The sequence below is a fragment of the Pelodiscus sinensis genome, chromosome 2, assembly GCF_049634645.1.
Source record: "Pelodiscus sinensis isolate JC-2024 chromosome 2, ASM4963464v1, whole genome shotgun sequence".
Lineage (NCBI taxonomy): Eukaryota > Metazoa > Chordata > Testudines > Trionychidae > Pelodiscus > Pelodiscus sinensis.
Genome location: NC_134712.1, coordinates 244,461,684 through 244,478,279, shown reverse-complemented (window position 1 = coordinate 244,478,279; position 16,596 = coordinate 244,461,684). Strand labels below are relative to the sequence as shown.

General features: G+C 47.2%; 1 protein-coding gene across 18 annotated transcripts in view; it reads right to left on the bottom strand.

The window, feature by feature from the left end:
- PRKAG2 (protein kinase AMP-activated non-catalytic subunit gamma 2) overlaps positions 1–16,596 on the bottom strand; it is a 385,760-nt gene that overhangs the window by 144,217 nt on the left and 224,947 nt on the right. For 16 of the 18 annotated variants that reach the window (XR_012902124.1, XR_012902125.1, XR_012902126.1 and 13 more), the window contains one exon: positions 10,372–10,586. Coding sequence is in view for 15 of the 18 variants with exons in the window: in XM_075922807.1 (XP_075778922.1) it covers positions 10,372–10,586 (215 nt within the window). In the remaining 3 variants the exon portion in view is untranslated. Of the gene's footprint in view, positions 1–10,367; positions 10,587–11,761; positions 12,235–16,596 lie in introns of those variants that run through there. The other 2 variants (XM_075922816.1, XM_075922820.1) reach the window with 2 other exon arrangements.

The following is a 16,596-nucleotide window of genomic DNA, read 5'->3' as shown; positions in this document are numbered from 1 at the left end:
CAACTACGAGATGAGTACCAATCCCATTATACATCATGCTCCATGAATGGTCCCTGTGACACACTGTACCTCAAAGTAGCACTCTGTAACCCTGTGACGGGGCGCCGGTCCCGGCCGCGCCGGAACTGACAGCACCCCGCACTCCTGAGCCCGCAGGGGGCAAAGGGGAGGCCGGCGCGGCGGCGAGAGCGCCAGCCACGGCTGCGGGTAGCCCCGGAAACCACAAGCGCGGACGCTCACGGATGGCGCCACGGCTTACGTGCCCCGTCTGTACGGGGATAGCCGGGGACGCAGAGGGCACCCGGAGGGGATTCCCCTCCCCAGGTGACGTCATCACTCTGCGCCCGGATGAGGGGGGCGGGGCTAACGGAGGCGGGCATTTTAAAAGATGCCCGGGGAGAGGAAAGAAGGGAGGACGCTCCGGCCGGGAGCGAGGAGCGGGTTCCGCTGACCCAGGGGAGATCTTCGCTGAAGCAGAGCGGCCAGCGAGAAGGAGGAAGTGACCCAGGACAGGGATGGCCAGCGGCGTCAGCGCCTCGACCCTACCCGGGCGGTTGGTGAGTTATGGAGTCCCCGCCAGCTGGGCAGCAACCTAGCGCCGCTGCCTTTAGGGTCCTGGGTCGGGACCCAGAGCGAGGGCGGGCCCAGGTTCCCCTCCTTCCTTACAGGCAATATATGGTTATTATTGAAATATGTGGGAGACGCACATAGTGAGTGCTCCAATAGCAACAAAAGAGGTTACCCTCAGTCAGATGGATGTTAAGTGACTCTCACTGGCCATTTACCAGCAGTAGAATTGTAAACAAGAGATTTACAGTTCAATAAAAGCAAGTTGCTCAAGATCCACACAATAGGGATTGCTTAACCCAGGGACTCATAAGGAGATATAGAATATGTAATCCCTGACTCCATGTTTGAGACAGTATCTTTCCAGGCACATGTATTGGAGGCACGGGGATATAAACTGAAGACTGTGACATCAATTCAGGGCCTTTCTCCTCTGCCAAATACTCCAAAGGCAAAAAGAATATGAATTCAGACTGCATATTAAGAACTGTGAGCTGCTTAACGAGGCCTACTAGGGTGAGAAAAACTGCTAGATTCAAATCTTGCTTAGTATAGATTGCTGTTTTATCTTTTTGTTCTGATATAACTAACTTGGACCTCTTTGCCTAACACTTACAATCAATTAAAATCTATCTTTCTGTAGATAATAAACTTATTTTAATGTTTTATCCTTTCCCGTGAATTACCTAAAATTCTTTGGGAATCTACTCAGATTACAAAAGCTAGTGGGTGTCCATTATGTGACAAATGTGATGAATTAATTAATGAACTTGCATTGTTCAAGAGAATGTTCTGAGAAGTGTAAGACAGTACTGATCTGGGATGCAAATCTGGAGGGATTTGCTAATGTCTCCCTCTGTATAGTTCATGAGTGGCATAGACAGCATTCATACAACTCAGATGGGTTTGTCTCTGTATGTTGTTAGCTGAGTGATCATAGCACCTGGAGGGGTTTGCTGGGTGTCACTAGTACAGCATCTGAAGAGACAGCTCCATGAGAAGAATTAAGGGGGCACAGTGTTTCCACAATTCCAGGCCATACCTTGGGGAATTCATCACAACCCCAATGTGGACCCAAGCCTTGGAAAGTAGGAGGAGGATCCCAACCTCAATGCCAAAGAATCCTGGGATTCCAGGGATAAGGGTGGAGCCAGCCTTGAACATGTGAACAACTGATCCGACTTATCCATCACCCTAACCAAGGGAGGAACAAGTGCTGATGGCAGAAATTGTATCCCTTGTACGGCGTGCATCTCCATTCGTTCCAGTGCCAGGAGCAGCATCTGTCCTGTAGTCAGTGGTGATACCAATGCAGCTGAGAATGCCAAAGTAGAAGTAAGAGATTGTTGCCATGGAAACACTGGTGGAACAAAATGCAGCCTTGCTGAGTAGTTTCCCAATGCCATTGAGGTTCCTTGTGGTCAGCTTTGTACCAACCATCTGTGTCAGGGAAACATCAGGATACAAAGTTGATGAACCCAAAGATTCAGTGGCCTGTCTGTACAGCAGGGCTGCAAATGACATTTCCCTGGTGAAATCCTGAATCAAGGCAGATATCAGGATGGAGAAGTAGAGGAGGTCAGTTGTCACTTGATATGCCACCTGCATTGACACAGCTGGTGCCAGCATCACCCTCAGTACTGGACTCAGTGGAACTGAAGTTACCTATCTCATAGCACTGGAAGGGACCTTGAAAGATCAGCAGCTCCAGTCCCCTGCCTTCACAGCAGGACCAAGTACCATCCCCTGACAGATTTGCCCCAGATCCCTAAATGGCCCCTTCAAGGACTGAACTCACAAGCTTGGGTTTAGCAGGCCAATGCTCAAACTACTGAGCTATCTCTCCCCTCAGCCAGCTGATAGCATGGAGTCTCTGACTTCCCTATGCAGCACCATGGAGCAGTCGGAAGGACTTACCCATCTCACCCTGCTGGTCCAAACTCTTCTGGGAGGAGGCAGAAGCAGCTCTGCAAGACCAGGAATGGTCTTGATTAGTCTTATGTGACCTTTTCATTAGTGCCCCCACAAGGGAACAGTTCCTCTGAGAGGGACCAGCTTCTTGGAAAGCATAGAAATAGCAGCACTCTAGGCCCAATGGCACACTAATCCAATCTAGGCCTCTGTGCCAAAGGCAGGTCTGTAGCCCATTCTAACAGGTGTTGTTTTAGGCAAAGGTCCATAGCCACCTGAATCCATGTTAAGAATGATTTAAAAATAAAACATTGCTTTTTGACATAGGTCTCACCCAAACCCAGCAAGCATTAGATGTGGGGATGGTTGTTGGGGATCACTCCCCCAGATGATGTTTGACACTGGTAAGGGCATCACCAGGGAAATACTTAACTAAATCTAACACTAATGGTATTAATTACCTATATGCAACTAGAGCAGTCAGTAAATAGAGAGAGATTGTGAGATTAAGAACCACAAAGCTGCAACTCCAGCCCTAGCAGTAAGGGCATGTCTAGACTGTTTTATTTTTGAAAGAGGAATTTGCATATCTTCTTCAGATCACTTTTTTGAAAGCGGGTCTTTCGAAAGTGAACGTAGTCTGGACATGGAGTTTTTTTGGGGGGAAAAGCCCTTTTTCAAAAAACCACTCTTCCTTAAAAAAGGAGGTTTACGCAGTTTTTTTGAAAAAGGGTTTTTTTCCCCAGTAAAAAAAAACACATCCAGACTACGTTCACTTTCGAAAGACCCGCTTTCAAAAAAGCCATCGGAAGATTTGCAACTTCCTATGGGAATTTGCATATTCTCTTTCGAAAACAAAACGTAGTCTAGACGTGCCCTAAGAAGGAACTGAGAAAATGATGAGGCAGTGCTGCCTCATATAGCGCTAAGAGTACCTCCTACGGGTACTTCTAAGCAAAATACATGACTGCATCTACATGAAGAAATAGCTCTAATGCCCTGGCACAATTATGGAACATATATGAAATGGAAAAAGTCACACAATCCCTTGAGGAAAACTAAACCATAAGAAAGGAACAGCACAATCAGTGTATAAAGACAAATAAATCCATTCCATCAACCTTTATTCATCATCCTAACACTATTGCTCACTCCAGTAATAAATAGATAAATGCCCAACAGATATTTTGGGCCAGATCCTGCCTTTCAGTGCATGGCATAATACAGAAAGCAGGCTGTTAAAAGTAAGTTGGCGTTAAGCCATCTATGACTTCCTGATTCAGAGTCAATGAAACTGGTCCTAAATTGCAATATGAAGCAGGCTTAAAGCTGCTCTGTTCTAAATTGCTTTTGTTGTCCACTACCCTCAGAGGGACGATAGCAGATGAAGATTGGCTGGATTTAGTAACATCCTAGCTGCATCTCCATTTTCCCTGACCATGTTTCCCTAAATCTTGGTCCAGAAGGGATAAGTGTATTAACCTCTGCCATGCTGCCAGGAAAGGAAAGTTCCTACATTGAAGGAATTCTCAGGTAGCTGATTAAACTGAATTTATGGCTACCGCTGGTGGAGAAATGGGAGGAATCTTATATAGGCACTCTACCTCAGGGCAGTGCATGTGCCTTTATGGTATGTTATTTCCCTGCAGGATCATAAGATTGCTGTGGCTATGAATGCTATACCTAGTTAGAAAGTAGTATATAACTACTTCAATAAAACAGTATTTCATGATGGTATGCTTGTACATATTGCTTTCTAAATCAAGTAAGTACAGGTTGAATCTCTCTGGTCCAGGGCTATCTGGTCCGGTAACATGTGTGTGGGGGCTGGCTGGGAGTCCAGCACTGAGGGGCCAGTGGCTGAGAGCCCTGCTGGGGGGCTGGAAGTGGAGCCAGTATTGTGGCCAGGTGGCCAACGGCCTGGATGTGGAGCCTGTCCAGAGGGCTAGAAGCAGAGCCAGACCTGAGGCTGGTCCCATGGCTGGGAGGCCAGCAATCCAGGGCCTGGCTGGGGTGCCAGGAGCGGAGCGAGAGCCTGGGCAAGGGCCAGAAGCAGAGCTAGACCTGCAGTTGGGAGGCCAGCAGCCCAGAGCCTAGCCAGAGGGCTAGGAGTGGAGCTAGGCTGAAGGCAGCGAGCCTGACCAGGGCTGGCAGTGGAGCCCAGTGGCTGGGGCCGGTAGTGGGGTGAGTGGCCTTGGTAGCCCCCAGGGACAGCCCAGAGGCCAGTAACAGAGAGGCTGGAATTGACCATTGGTATGGTAAATTCGCTCATTTGGGACCGATCAGGTACTGAGGCTGCTGGACCAGGGAGGTCCAACCTGTAGTTTAAGAAAGAGGTATAGCTGATTAAACAGCATGGAATGGTACAGCCCAATGTTAGCACATTTTTCCTAATATTCAGCCTGGGTTTTTTTTTCTTATTTTCATCCTCTTGCTTCTAGTTATATTCCTCACCCTGTTAAACATTTCCCTATACCACTGGGCTCGATTCTCCCCACACATAAATGCAACCTACTATGATTTCACTGAAGTCAGAGGCGTTATTGGTGATACACACTTATGCAAAGGAGAGAAGAATCAGGTCACTGATATTTACATCTTTCAGATACTTGTAGATAAATGCTAATACCCCATGTAATTGTCATATAGCTAACTATATATACTCTTTTTTAAAATGTTATTTATTTATTAGCTGTGATAACCAGTTCATGAAATACCTGTCATGGACTACTGTCAGATAGTTAAGTTGGTGTATATGGATAGCTAACTACAACTTTCACATGGACCACAAACTGCAACAGTTTCATTGGTGGTTCTGCTTAACCAAGGATGCCATATTAGGGCCTACTGAAATCCATTAAATTGTGTAATCAACTTACACAGAGAAGTAAGCAGTGGCATTTAAAACTATACTGGCTATAACTGTTTTAGGAAACATACTTAGGAAAGACTCCTTCATTGGCAGGTGACAGAGTAGCTAATTATTAAATTCTCATTGTCTGTAATTTCTGTTTAATATAAATCAATATAAATATAAATAATGCTGTCATACCAATGTCTTTGCATCAATATATTACCTTAAATCACCTGAATTCTTTGTACAGTGAAAGAACTGACTGATTCCTTTTCCCCAAGCCACAAGGCCTTTGTAAGACCATTTTAGATTCCAAAGTCTGTCCCAATTCTCTTCAGTAGAGTTAAATCTCTGCAATAAAGCAGCCTGACTATGGGGCTTTGATGTGTGGCACAGCTTTCAGATTGAGGGACCTACTGTGCATAGCCCGGTTCTCAGGCTCCCTGCCCACAGATGCGTGTGATGTAACCATTCCTTATGCAAAACAGGTAAACAACTGTGTCTGTGAGTTTACTACAGTTTGGCTAAGGAGCAGTATTAAAAGCCCTGGAGAAAAGTGCCAATGTTAAAGAGCCAGGTACTCACTGAAGCCCCATATTCCCCTCCATGTCTAGGTGTGAAGGATACAGTTCTGTCTCTGTGGTTCATTCTCTCCTCTCCACCCTCTCTTGGAGGGCTCTGAATTTGAAAGGGTAAACCACATGTGGACTAGGCTCCTCCAGATTCTCCCTCACTCGACACCTGCAGGGTAAAACAGCCCAAGGTTGAGGCTAAACTAGATCCCTGTGTGGGACTATTTTAATCCCATTCCCATTCCACTCCCATGGTAGCAGATCCTATGGTTCCCCGGTCTCACTGCAGAGCTCCATGTGAGTCTGTGACGGAGCGGGCCGCCTCCTCCCCACGGACATCAGCCCGCCCCGCATTGAACCCGCGGTCGTCCTGACGCTCCTGGGGACGACCCGAAGAGCGGGGGTGAATTGCTGTGCCTGTTCTGCCGCCGCCATCCAGGAAACATGGCCGGCGGGGGAGCGGTGACTGGAGAAGGGGGCGGGGCTAGCTTGCGCAGCGTCCGACGTCATCATGGCCAGACGCCGGCGCGGGCTCTTTGAAAAGCCCCGTGGGGTCGGGGAGAGAGGGGAGAGGAGAGAGGAACGGAGTGGAGCAGAGCAGGAAAGAGGAGGGAGAGGAAACAGAAGCGGAGGAAGAAGGGTGGAGGGAAGTAAGGAACGCACCAGGAAGGGGGGTGAAGGCAACACGGGAAGGTGGGGACCACGGAGATATTAAACAGGGGGTAGGAAGTAGCCCAGGGCCGGGTGAGACCCGGCGAGCTGGTGAGTTTCGGGCAGGCGCCCCACCAGCAGGATAGGTCTCCGTGTACCTGTCTTCAGGGCCCTGGGTTGGGGTCCGGGAGAGTGGGTGGGCCCGGCCCCCCCTACCCCACCTCGGGTGACTACCATCGAGGGAATAACCAGAGACTAGAGAAAACAGGAGGCGGGACTAGACTCTCCTGTTACAGAGTCCCACACAGGATTCTAGGTTAAAGCATCCCTTTCTTGCTGAGAAATCCCCTTTAGAGATGGGTGCTGGGAAATAGCCAGAGTATATAGGAGGGGTTTTCAGTGTATGACCAAAAGACAAGTTTACAGAGACTGGCGGGAGACTGTGGAACCAGTGGGCATTAGGGAGGCAAGGGGAATTTGTGCAGATGTTCTTGTCTCTTTGAGATCCTACCATTAAGAGTGCAGGATCCTTGACTACTTTTGGGAGGAGCAGGAGGCTCAAACCCTGCTCTCCCCAATAAAATTCAAAGGAAACTCCACGTTTAAAATCTGGAAATTCTCTTTTCTCCAGATGATTTATTCTCAGGTAGGGGAGGACAAGGCACTGAAATGGGCCGGCAGTGACGTCCTCTTCAAATGTGAACATCTTTTGTGATAAATGAAACACTGACACTTTCATCACATCACTCCGCGGAAGGAGGAGTCAGGAGGGAATCAAAAGGAGAAGAGCAACATTAAGCTCAGCATATTATTTTCTATTTCAAAATGGGCAAAGCAGAAAAAAGGAAAACAAGTTCACTATTCAATTCACAATCTCTCTCTGCATTCCAACCACAGTTAGTAATTTCACATTAAAGAAGAATAAGTTATCATTCGCCACTTATTGCCTGAAGGTCACATAGTCCAAACAACAGCAGGTCAAAGTACAAGCTGTCTCAAACTGTACATTGAAAAATCAAGTTGCACTTGACCCATTAAGTGTAGCTCATGCTACTCTCTGGTAACAGCTTTGATCTCTTATCAGCTAAATTCCCCATTACAACACTATGGCCCCACAAACACACATGCACTATTGACAGAACATTGTAGACATATTCCTTAACTAAAATTTTAGAAGGAATACTCACAAGCAGAGATGTGTCAAATAATAATTAACCTGGACATCCATTTGGTTGGAGTTAATTACTTGGAATATTAGTGTGTAGTATTCGGATTATCTGCTCTGAAGTGGTATGCTGCACTACTTGCTACCAAAGGGCTGCACCTCCACAGCGTTCACCGGAGCCTGGGTATCTTGGGAGGAGGAGCTGTCAGTGCTGGGGCCCTGCCAAGCCCTGGGTGTCACTGGGCAGGAAGTCCCTCGCCATCTGCACATCACCAGCCCCAACCCCTCACTGCAGGGTGGGCTCACACAGACCCTGTCCATGTTCTTGATCTTCTGCAAGATCCACTCCTGCTGAGGGAGTCTGTCTGCCATCTTGGGTGGTCGGGAATCAAGCAGTGGCGCCACCGTGGGACACATTGGAGAGGTGGTGCTGAAGCCAATACTGGGAAACGGGCCCCTGCGCTCCTCATCCCCACCCTGAAAGCTGCATGCAGGGTCCCGTCAGGGCAGCTAGGAGATGCCACTAGCACCAAGCCCATCTATTCCATAGTGGGCTGCCAGGAGAGGTGCACGCCCAGGGCTGTTGAGAAGGCAAGAAATGGAGAAGAGAGCAGGGATTCAGGGGGAATGAACTGGGGCTGCAGGAGAACTAGGAAAGGGGACAGAGAGGAGCAGGGGGGAGGGAGGAGGCCACGTGGCTAAGGGAGGAGGCGGGATGTAGAGTGATGTGATAATGTCACTCTGACCTGCAGGAAAATTTATTTCCCACACCCACACACACACAAAGTGTGAGAGAGAGAATATAATTAAAATGGGGCTACTTGTGTTTAAAATTAAGAATGTGCATAACCATTTGAATATCTGGAACCTAAGTAATTGACTACATAGAGGAAAACAGACACACAAAGGAAATAAAGAGATGTTTTCTAAACTCTAACAGTTATAATAATTTCAGGTTGTTACTTGTAAGTCTAGTAAATAAAAAGTTTCTGGAAGAAATGTGATTTCTTCTTTTAAGAGATGTTTAAAACAGGTCGCCAACTCTGCAGAAAAAGCTCCCTGTGATTGATGAAACTGCATGAAAGGGCATTCCACAACTGTTAGCATGAATCATTTATCATATACTCTACAGAGGGGGTTTAAAATAATCATTAACCAGAGGAAAAACTGCCTTAATAAGCAGCAAGGCTTTTAGGGATTTGTTTATGGTATGTGCTTTATGAACACAAATGTTTTATTACCCCATAACAGAAGAGCTAAAAGTCAAGATAAATGGAGATAACAAACTTACGTATGCAATGCTCATAAATTAATGTTGTTCTAGTATGGTCAGACTTGTGAGCATTGCTGTGGACCTGTGCTACCGAGAAAAGCGTGAGCTATTTAGTTATGGAAAGACATAAAAGTTCTGAGCAGATCAGTCTCACTATCATATTCAAGCTGTTGAAGATGAGTCCTATTCTCCTAACACATTTCCCTCTCAGTAGATCTTATCAAGGATTTAATAGATTTTAAAGACATATGTTGAAAATTAAACATAAATGATCTGACTCCTCACTGCTTTCCACCTTTTGCCATCATTTATATTGCAGCAAACTGAAGATGACTAAATCTGAATGGCATCATCTTACACGTACTTTGCACAAACATGAGACCATAACAAAGTGCAAAGTAAAGGTAAACTGGGCCCTAAATATTTACATTCCATCCAACTTTTTATTTGTTTAAATGCTTCCAAAACCAACATACACCAAATGGGGACAACTCTTTACAATGTCATTGTGATACTTGGCATCCCAAAACAACACCTGGCAGTATGGTGATATGATTATGAGTTATTTTTATAAAGTATGCCTTGTAAGATATCATTCTAAAAGTCTTGATCTGTTGAACATCAATATCCTGTTGGATTGAACTTGCCATCATTGTATGAGAAGGCTTTACAATTTCTCTGTGTGTGTGTTAACTGAAATAAGTTGTGAAGCTGGAAACACCCATAACCAGTCTTTCAGGTACAACAATGAAGTAGCCAGACATGTTGATGGCTACAACCTATGCAGAATGCTGACATGTTGCCAAGGAGTTTCTGCTCTTGAGAGCTGCCCATGTCCCTTCATGGTTGTGCTCTTCCTCTCTTCATTTTGCTGAACTGGGGAAAGACAACCTGCTGGGGAGTGGTGCCATGAGAGGAGAGTTCTCCCATCAGGCCAGCCCTTTGGGGGAGCCTAGCTGGATTTCTAACCCTGTTGTTGATACTATGGTGGAGTTTCTGCTTGGAGTGGTGGATGGTTCTTCCCCAAATGATTGGCCATCAGGAAAATTATGTAAACTCTCCTTTTCTGCTAGCTGCATTTTAGATGCTGGCTTAGGAGAAATATATACATGGTCTGAACAACTTTACCCTACCCTGACTTGGCTCTTCAGATCAAAATGTAGTTGCTGAGACCTATAATCCCCGCATACCTTACTTCAGATTAATGTTGTCTATAGAACATGGAGACTCTTGGACATCCATGATGTAAAAGGAGTATACCTACCCCAATCCTGCCCCCACTTTATGCATGCACAGTTCCTAGCCCTGTAGCCATTAAAAATACTTAGAAGCAAAGGTATCTCTCTACTGAAAAAGCTGAACAAAATACTCTACTTACTGTTTTTGAGGTAGCGCAGGGAGTTGGCATCACTGTGGGACGCTTGGCTGCATTTTGGGGTGGAGGCAGAGTAAATCTCTGCCCTGTGTCCAGAGGTGAAGAAGAGTGGATCCTGGTTTCCAGTCGCTCAGGTTCATGTTTATATGATTCAAGAGGAAATGGAGGCTGCCTGGTCACTTGTGTTGGGGTAGATGGAGAAGAGGAGAGGCCAGAGGCTGCAAACAAAGAATTAATTGCTGAAGTGCAGGTCAAAACAAGAGCAGAGAAGAATCTCACCTGAAAACTAAGCAGGCACTTGCTCAGCCCATTTTTCTACCTTTCCCTCAAAAAACAAATACACATCTCATCCTTCATAAAGCGGATCTCCTCCTCGCCTACTTAAAACGCTTTTAAATAATTCAAATGTATATCCTATGCACATAATCCACTAAATAAGGAAGCATTCATCCTTGCACCTTTGACTGGAGATTTTTGGCAGCAGTGCCCATTCACATACCCTACACATCCTCATACCCTATACCAAGATTATATAGGGCCCTGTAATGAGGAAGCCTGGCCTCCCTTGAACCTGTAAGGGGACACACATCCTCAGACCTCCTGGAGGGTGGTGCCGGAGCAACTCAGCGCCTCTCACAGGAAGTGGAGAGGAAGGGCCGGAAGTGTAAAAGGAGAGGCTCAAAGCTCGGTTGGAGCCCAGTGGCCAAGCCAGCCAGATGCTCTGCCCGAGCTCCCAAGGAGGATGGCCCGGCTACCCCACCCGAGAAGGAAGAACTGGCTTGGCCTTCTAGGGCCCCAGCCGGACCCAGAAGATTGGGTTGAGCCTTCATGACCGTTGTCAAGCCCAAAAGACTGGGCCAGACAGCCAAGGCCCCTGCTGGGCCCCGGAGATTGAGCTGCATGGCCTGGACCACTGATTGACGCAGACTCGGAGCCCATGGACACTCTGCCAGTGCTATTGTCCCCGGCAGACCCCGAGGAGCAGAGGCTGAGCTAGGTAGGCCCCGAGGGGAAAATGGGAAGTGGCCCGGGGATGGCCGACACTGGGTCGGCTGAGAGCATGGAGATCAACTAGGCAGCACATTGTAGTCAGGATCCCCGCTGACCTAGTCGGCATGTTGTGATCTCCGCTGACCCAGTGGCAGCCTGCACCGCCACTGTTAGGGCCGTGGGCTGGGATGCAGTGGAGCGGGTGGGCCTGCATCCTCCTCCCGCCACCCAACTCCTGGGTGACAGGCTTCCCCCTGTTGGGGGTAAAAGCCCCTGTGCTTGTCGGCTCTCCAGCCTACAGCCAGGCCTGAGCCTCTGAACGGTTTATCACTTGGCCCTGAACTAGGGCCTGGATCTTAGGACTACTATCCAGCTAGCGTGTCGGCCCGCCACCCCACCGTACCTGCTGGTGGGCCAGCCCTGGAGCAGGGCTTCCCAGACCCTTTAACTGGTCCAACCATACTGTAGTGAGGCAGCTTGGTCTCCCTTCAGCCAGAGACCAGTACAGGCCCTCAGTTCCTTCACTACTGCAGACCCCACAGAGGCAGCTCTGAAGCAGAGGAAGAGGTCAGGTAGTGGAGCACCCACAAGGACACACATCTCAAAGAACTGCAGTACCTGCAAACGCTAGTAACCTCTCTTTTCCCTTTGAGCTGTATCTTTGTGCATGCTTGGTCCTTGCTTGGGAATCAGATGGTAGGAGAGCCTCATCTACTAGCCATGGTTTAGGCCCGTGACTTGCAAGGGGTTACTGGTAGGGAAACCAGGACTTTTCCACTCCACTGGGCTCTGACCCAGGGCCTTTTGAGGGCTATCACGAATCTGATAGCCAGGGACCTGCTTAAGGCTGACCTCCCTGTGCCATGTTCTGTCCCCCCCTTGCAACTGTCCCACAGTCAATGTCTGGGTTAAGATGGTGTGTACGGTATCTGCTCACTCCAAGATGCCTTCTGAAAGCTGTGTGAAGCAGCTCTACCCCTCTCTCAGGCAGCAACTGCCTTTTTCTACAGAAGGGGTTGGCAACCTTTCTGAAGTGGTGTACCAAGATTTAACTTATTTACTTCTATTTACAGATCTGTGTGCGGGGACAGGGGCAGACTGGGTATGGTGACCATATTTTCTGAACCAGCTGCAGCTAGGGAGAACAGTTTAATTTAAATTATTAAAGAGATTAAGCGTTTTAACTCTCCCATGTTAGTTTATCAAACTTCATTTTAAATAAAGTAAAATATTAATCTATGTCCAACACAAAGGCTGTGTCTACATGGACCACTTATTCCGGAAAATCAGCCGCTTTTCCGGAATAATTTGCCAGCTGTCTACACTGGCCCCTTGAATTTCCGGAAAAGCACTAACGATCTACTGTAAAATCATCAGTGCTTTTCTGGAAAAACTATGCTGCTCCCGTTCGGGCAAAAGTCCTTTTCCGGAAAACTGTTCCGGAAAAGGGCCAGTGTAGACAGCACAGATTTCTTTTCTGCAAAAAAGCCCTGATCGCGAAAATGACGATCGGGGCTTTTTTCCGGAAAAGCGCGTCTACATTGGCACGGACGCTTTTCCGGGAAAAGTGCTTTTCCGGAAAAGCATCCTGCCAATGTAGACGCGCTTTTTCTGGAAATACTTATAACGGATAACTGTTCCATTTTAAGCATTTCCGGAAAAGGATGCCAGTGTAGACATAGCCAAAGGGTTTCAATGTCTTCTTTACTTATGGCAGGGATGGGGAATCTTTTTTGGGTTGGGGGCCACTGACCCACTAAAAAAATCAGTTGGGGACCACACAAGTGAGAAGCAAAAAAAAAAAAAATCCTCAAAGCCCCACAACCCTCACTGATATTCTCCCCAACTAAGACACCTCACTCTTCTGGTGCTCTAGCCCCACGGGGTGAGGGGAAGGGACAGGGAGGACTGAGGTTCAGAGCTTCCCGTAGGCCAGATTTACTTTTCTGGGGTTCCAGGGTTAGTGGATTTGGGGGACCTTCTTAGGCTCTGGGGTAGGGACAAATATGAGGGGTTCAGTGTGCATGACAGGGCTACCAGTGAGTGGGATAGGGAGAGGGGTGCAGGATCTGGGTGGGAGGTGGGGTGCAGAGGGTAGGGCCTAGAAGAGAATTTGGCAGCAGGAGATGGGGTGGTGTGCAAGAGGGAGTTTGGGGGATGGGAGAGGGTTCGGAGAGTAACACAGGAAAGGTGAGAGAGTGACAATACAGCCAAATAGCTGCACATCAAAATCTTTGTGTCTGGTTGATAATTGTGCTCCCATCTGTGGAAGGAAAATGAACACTGGTGCCTTTCTGGGTTATGATGGAGATTTGTGGTTCCCATGGCAACTATATGGCTCTGAAATTAAGTAAAAGAACATTGGTTCACTTTTATATGTAGATGTTGAAGCAACTATTTAGCTTAAGAATCCTAAACCAGCAAGTATTCCGTATCAGGGAGGGGAGAGGTCTCCCTCCGTTGAGCTTGTTTTCTGGTAATCCCAATGGAGGTGTTGGTAGTAACCGAGGAGTCAGAACAGGGGCTGGAGGAGCCTGACCTATGGAAAAGCAAGGAGCCCCAGACAGACACAGCTCAGAGCTAGGGATGTTACATTTAGATTAATTGGCTAATCGAATAGTCAATGCAATTTGTATCGACTATTCGATTTGTTGATAAGAGCGCCTTTGCCTTTGAAGTGTAGCAACAGCCCCAGACCTTTTCTACACTTCAAAGATGAAAGCGCTGTGAGGAGCATAGGGCCAGCGGGAGACAAGCAGTCCCCCGCTGGCCCCGTACTCCCTGCGGCGTTTCAAAGCGGCAGTGCTGCATGGAGCCTGTCCCCAGCTGACCCCGGACCCCATGTGGCACTGCCACTTTGAAGCACCTCCTGATCTCCCTCCTCCCTTGCTGCTTCTTTCTGATAGAAAGAGGGCAGCAAAGAGGGGAGAATTGACGAGTCGATCACATCCCTACTCAGAGCTTTGGGAAAAATAACAAATTAGGAGCTGAGCTGCCAGCAGAAACAGGCACTGGCATTAAAAGCAGCTACTCTGCTGGAGACCTGGAGGGGAGCAAATGTACTAGGTCTTATGCCAAAGGGTGCTACAGATGACTGAACAATGTACAGGCCTGCAAGCTTCTGCAAAGAGAACTTGTGTCTCCCTCCTCACATCTTCCTTCTGCTCCAGCCTTGCTCCACTCAGCCCTATGATTCTGCCCTCAGCCTGATCCCGTTCATTGCCCCATCCCTCCACAGCGCAAACCCTGACCCTGCCGATCCTTTCCCCACATCCTCCTTCACTCCCCTCCTGCCTTCACATCCCTGTTCCCCTCGGCGCACACACCAGCAGGGAAGCAGTACTGGGGTAAGGAGGGTCTGAGTGGGGGGGGGAGAGTCACTTCTCTGCCTGGCCCAGCCCTTTGCCTAGGGCTCGCCCCTCAGAAGACCATACATAAGAACATAAGAACGGCCGTACTTGGTCAGACCAAAGGTCCATCTAGCCCAGTATCCTGTCTACCGACAGTGGCCAACACCAGGTGCCCCAGAGAGGGCTGACCGAAGACAATGATCAAGCGATTTGTCTCCTGCCATCCCTCTCCAACCTTGACAAACAGAGGCCAAGGACACCATTTTATCCCCTGGCTAATAGCCTTTTATGGACCTAACCTCCATGAAATTATCTAGCTTCTCTTTAAACTCTATTATAGTCCTAGCCTTCACAGCCTCCTCTGGCAAGGAGTTCCACAGGTTGACGACACGCTGTGTGAAGGACTTTCTTTTATTAGTTTTAAACCTGCTACCCATTAATTTCATGTGGTGTCCTCTAGTTCTTCTATTTAGGGAACTAATAAATAACTAATAAATAAATAACTAATAAATAAATAAGGGAAAAACAACTGAGGAGAGTTGGAAGTATTTCAAAGGGACGTTGTTAAGGGCCCAAAAACAAACAATTCCGCTGTGTAGGAAAGATAGAAAATATGGCAAAAGACCAGCTTGGCTTAACAAGGAGATCTTGCATGATCTCAAAATAAAAAAGGAGTCATATAAAAAATGGAAACTAGGACAACTAACAAAGGATGAATATAGGCAAGCAACACGGGAATGCAGGGGCAAGATTAGAAAGGCAAAGGCACAAAATGAGATCAAACTAGCTACAGGCATAAAGGGAAACAAGAAGACCTTTTATAAATACATTAAAAGCAAGAGGAAGACCAAGGACAGGGTAGGCCCACTGCTTAGTGAGGAGGGAGAAGCAGTAACAGGGAACTTGGAAATGGCGGAGATGCTCAATGACTTCTTTGTTTCGGTCTTCACCGAGAAGTCTGGAGGTGTGCCTAACGTAGTGAATACAAGCAGAGAGAGGGTAAGTTTAGAAGATAGGATACACAAAGAACAAGTTAAAAATCACTTAGGAAAGTTAGATGTCAGCAAGTCACCAGGTCCTGATGAAATGCATCCCAGGATACTCAAGGAGCTGATAGAGGAGGTATCTGAGCCTTTAGCTATGATCTTTGAAAAATCATGGCAGACAGGGGAGATTCCAGAAGACTGGAAAAGGGCAAATATTGTGCCCATCTATAAAAAGGGGAATAAGAACAACCCAGGAAATTATAGACCGGTCAGTTTAACGTCTGTCCCAGGGAAGATAATGGAGCAGGTAATTAAGGAAATCGTATGCAAACACTTGGAAAGTAATAAAGTGATAGGGAATAGCCAGCATGGGTTTGTGAAGTACAAGTCATGCCAAACTAATCTGATAGCTTTCTTTGATAAGATAACGAGCCTTGTGGATAAGGGAGAAGCGGTGGATGTCATATACCTAGACTTTAGTAAGGCATTTGATACGGTCTCGCATGATATTCTTATTGATAAACTAGGCAAATATAACTTAGATAGGGCCACGATAAGGTGGGTGCATAATTGGCTGGATAACCGTAGTCAGAGAGTTGTTGTTAACGGTTCTAAATCCTGCTGGAAAGGGATAACAAGTGGAGTTCCTCAAAGGTCTGTTTTGGGTCCCGTACTGTTCAATATCTTCATCAATGATGTAGATATTGGGATAGAGAGTACGCTTATTAAGTTTGCAGATGATACCAAACTGGGTGGGGTTGCAACTTCTTTGGAGGATAGGGACATAATTCAAAATGACCTTAGCAAGTTAGAGAAATGGTCAGAGGTGAACAGGATGAGGTTTAATAAAGAGAAATGCAAAGTGCTCCACTTAGGAAGGAACAATCAGTTCCATACATACA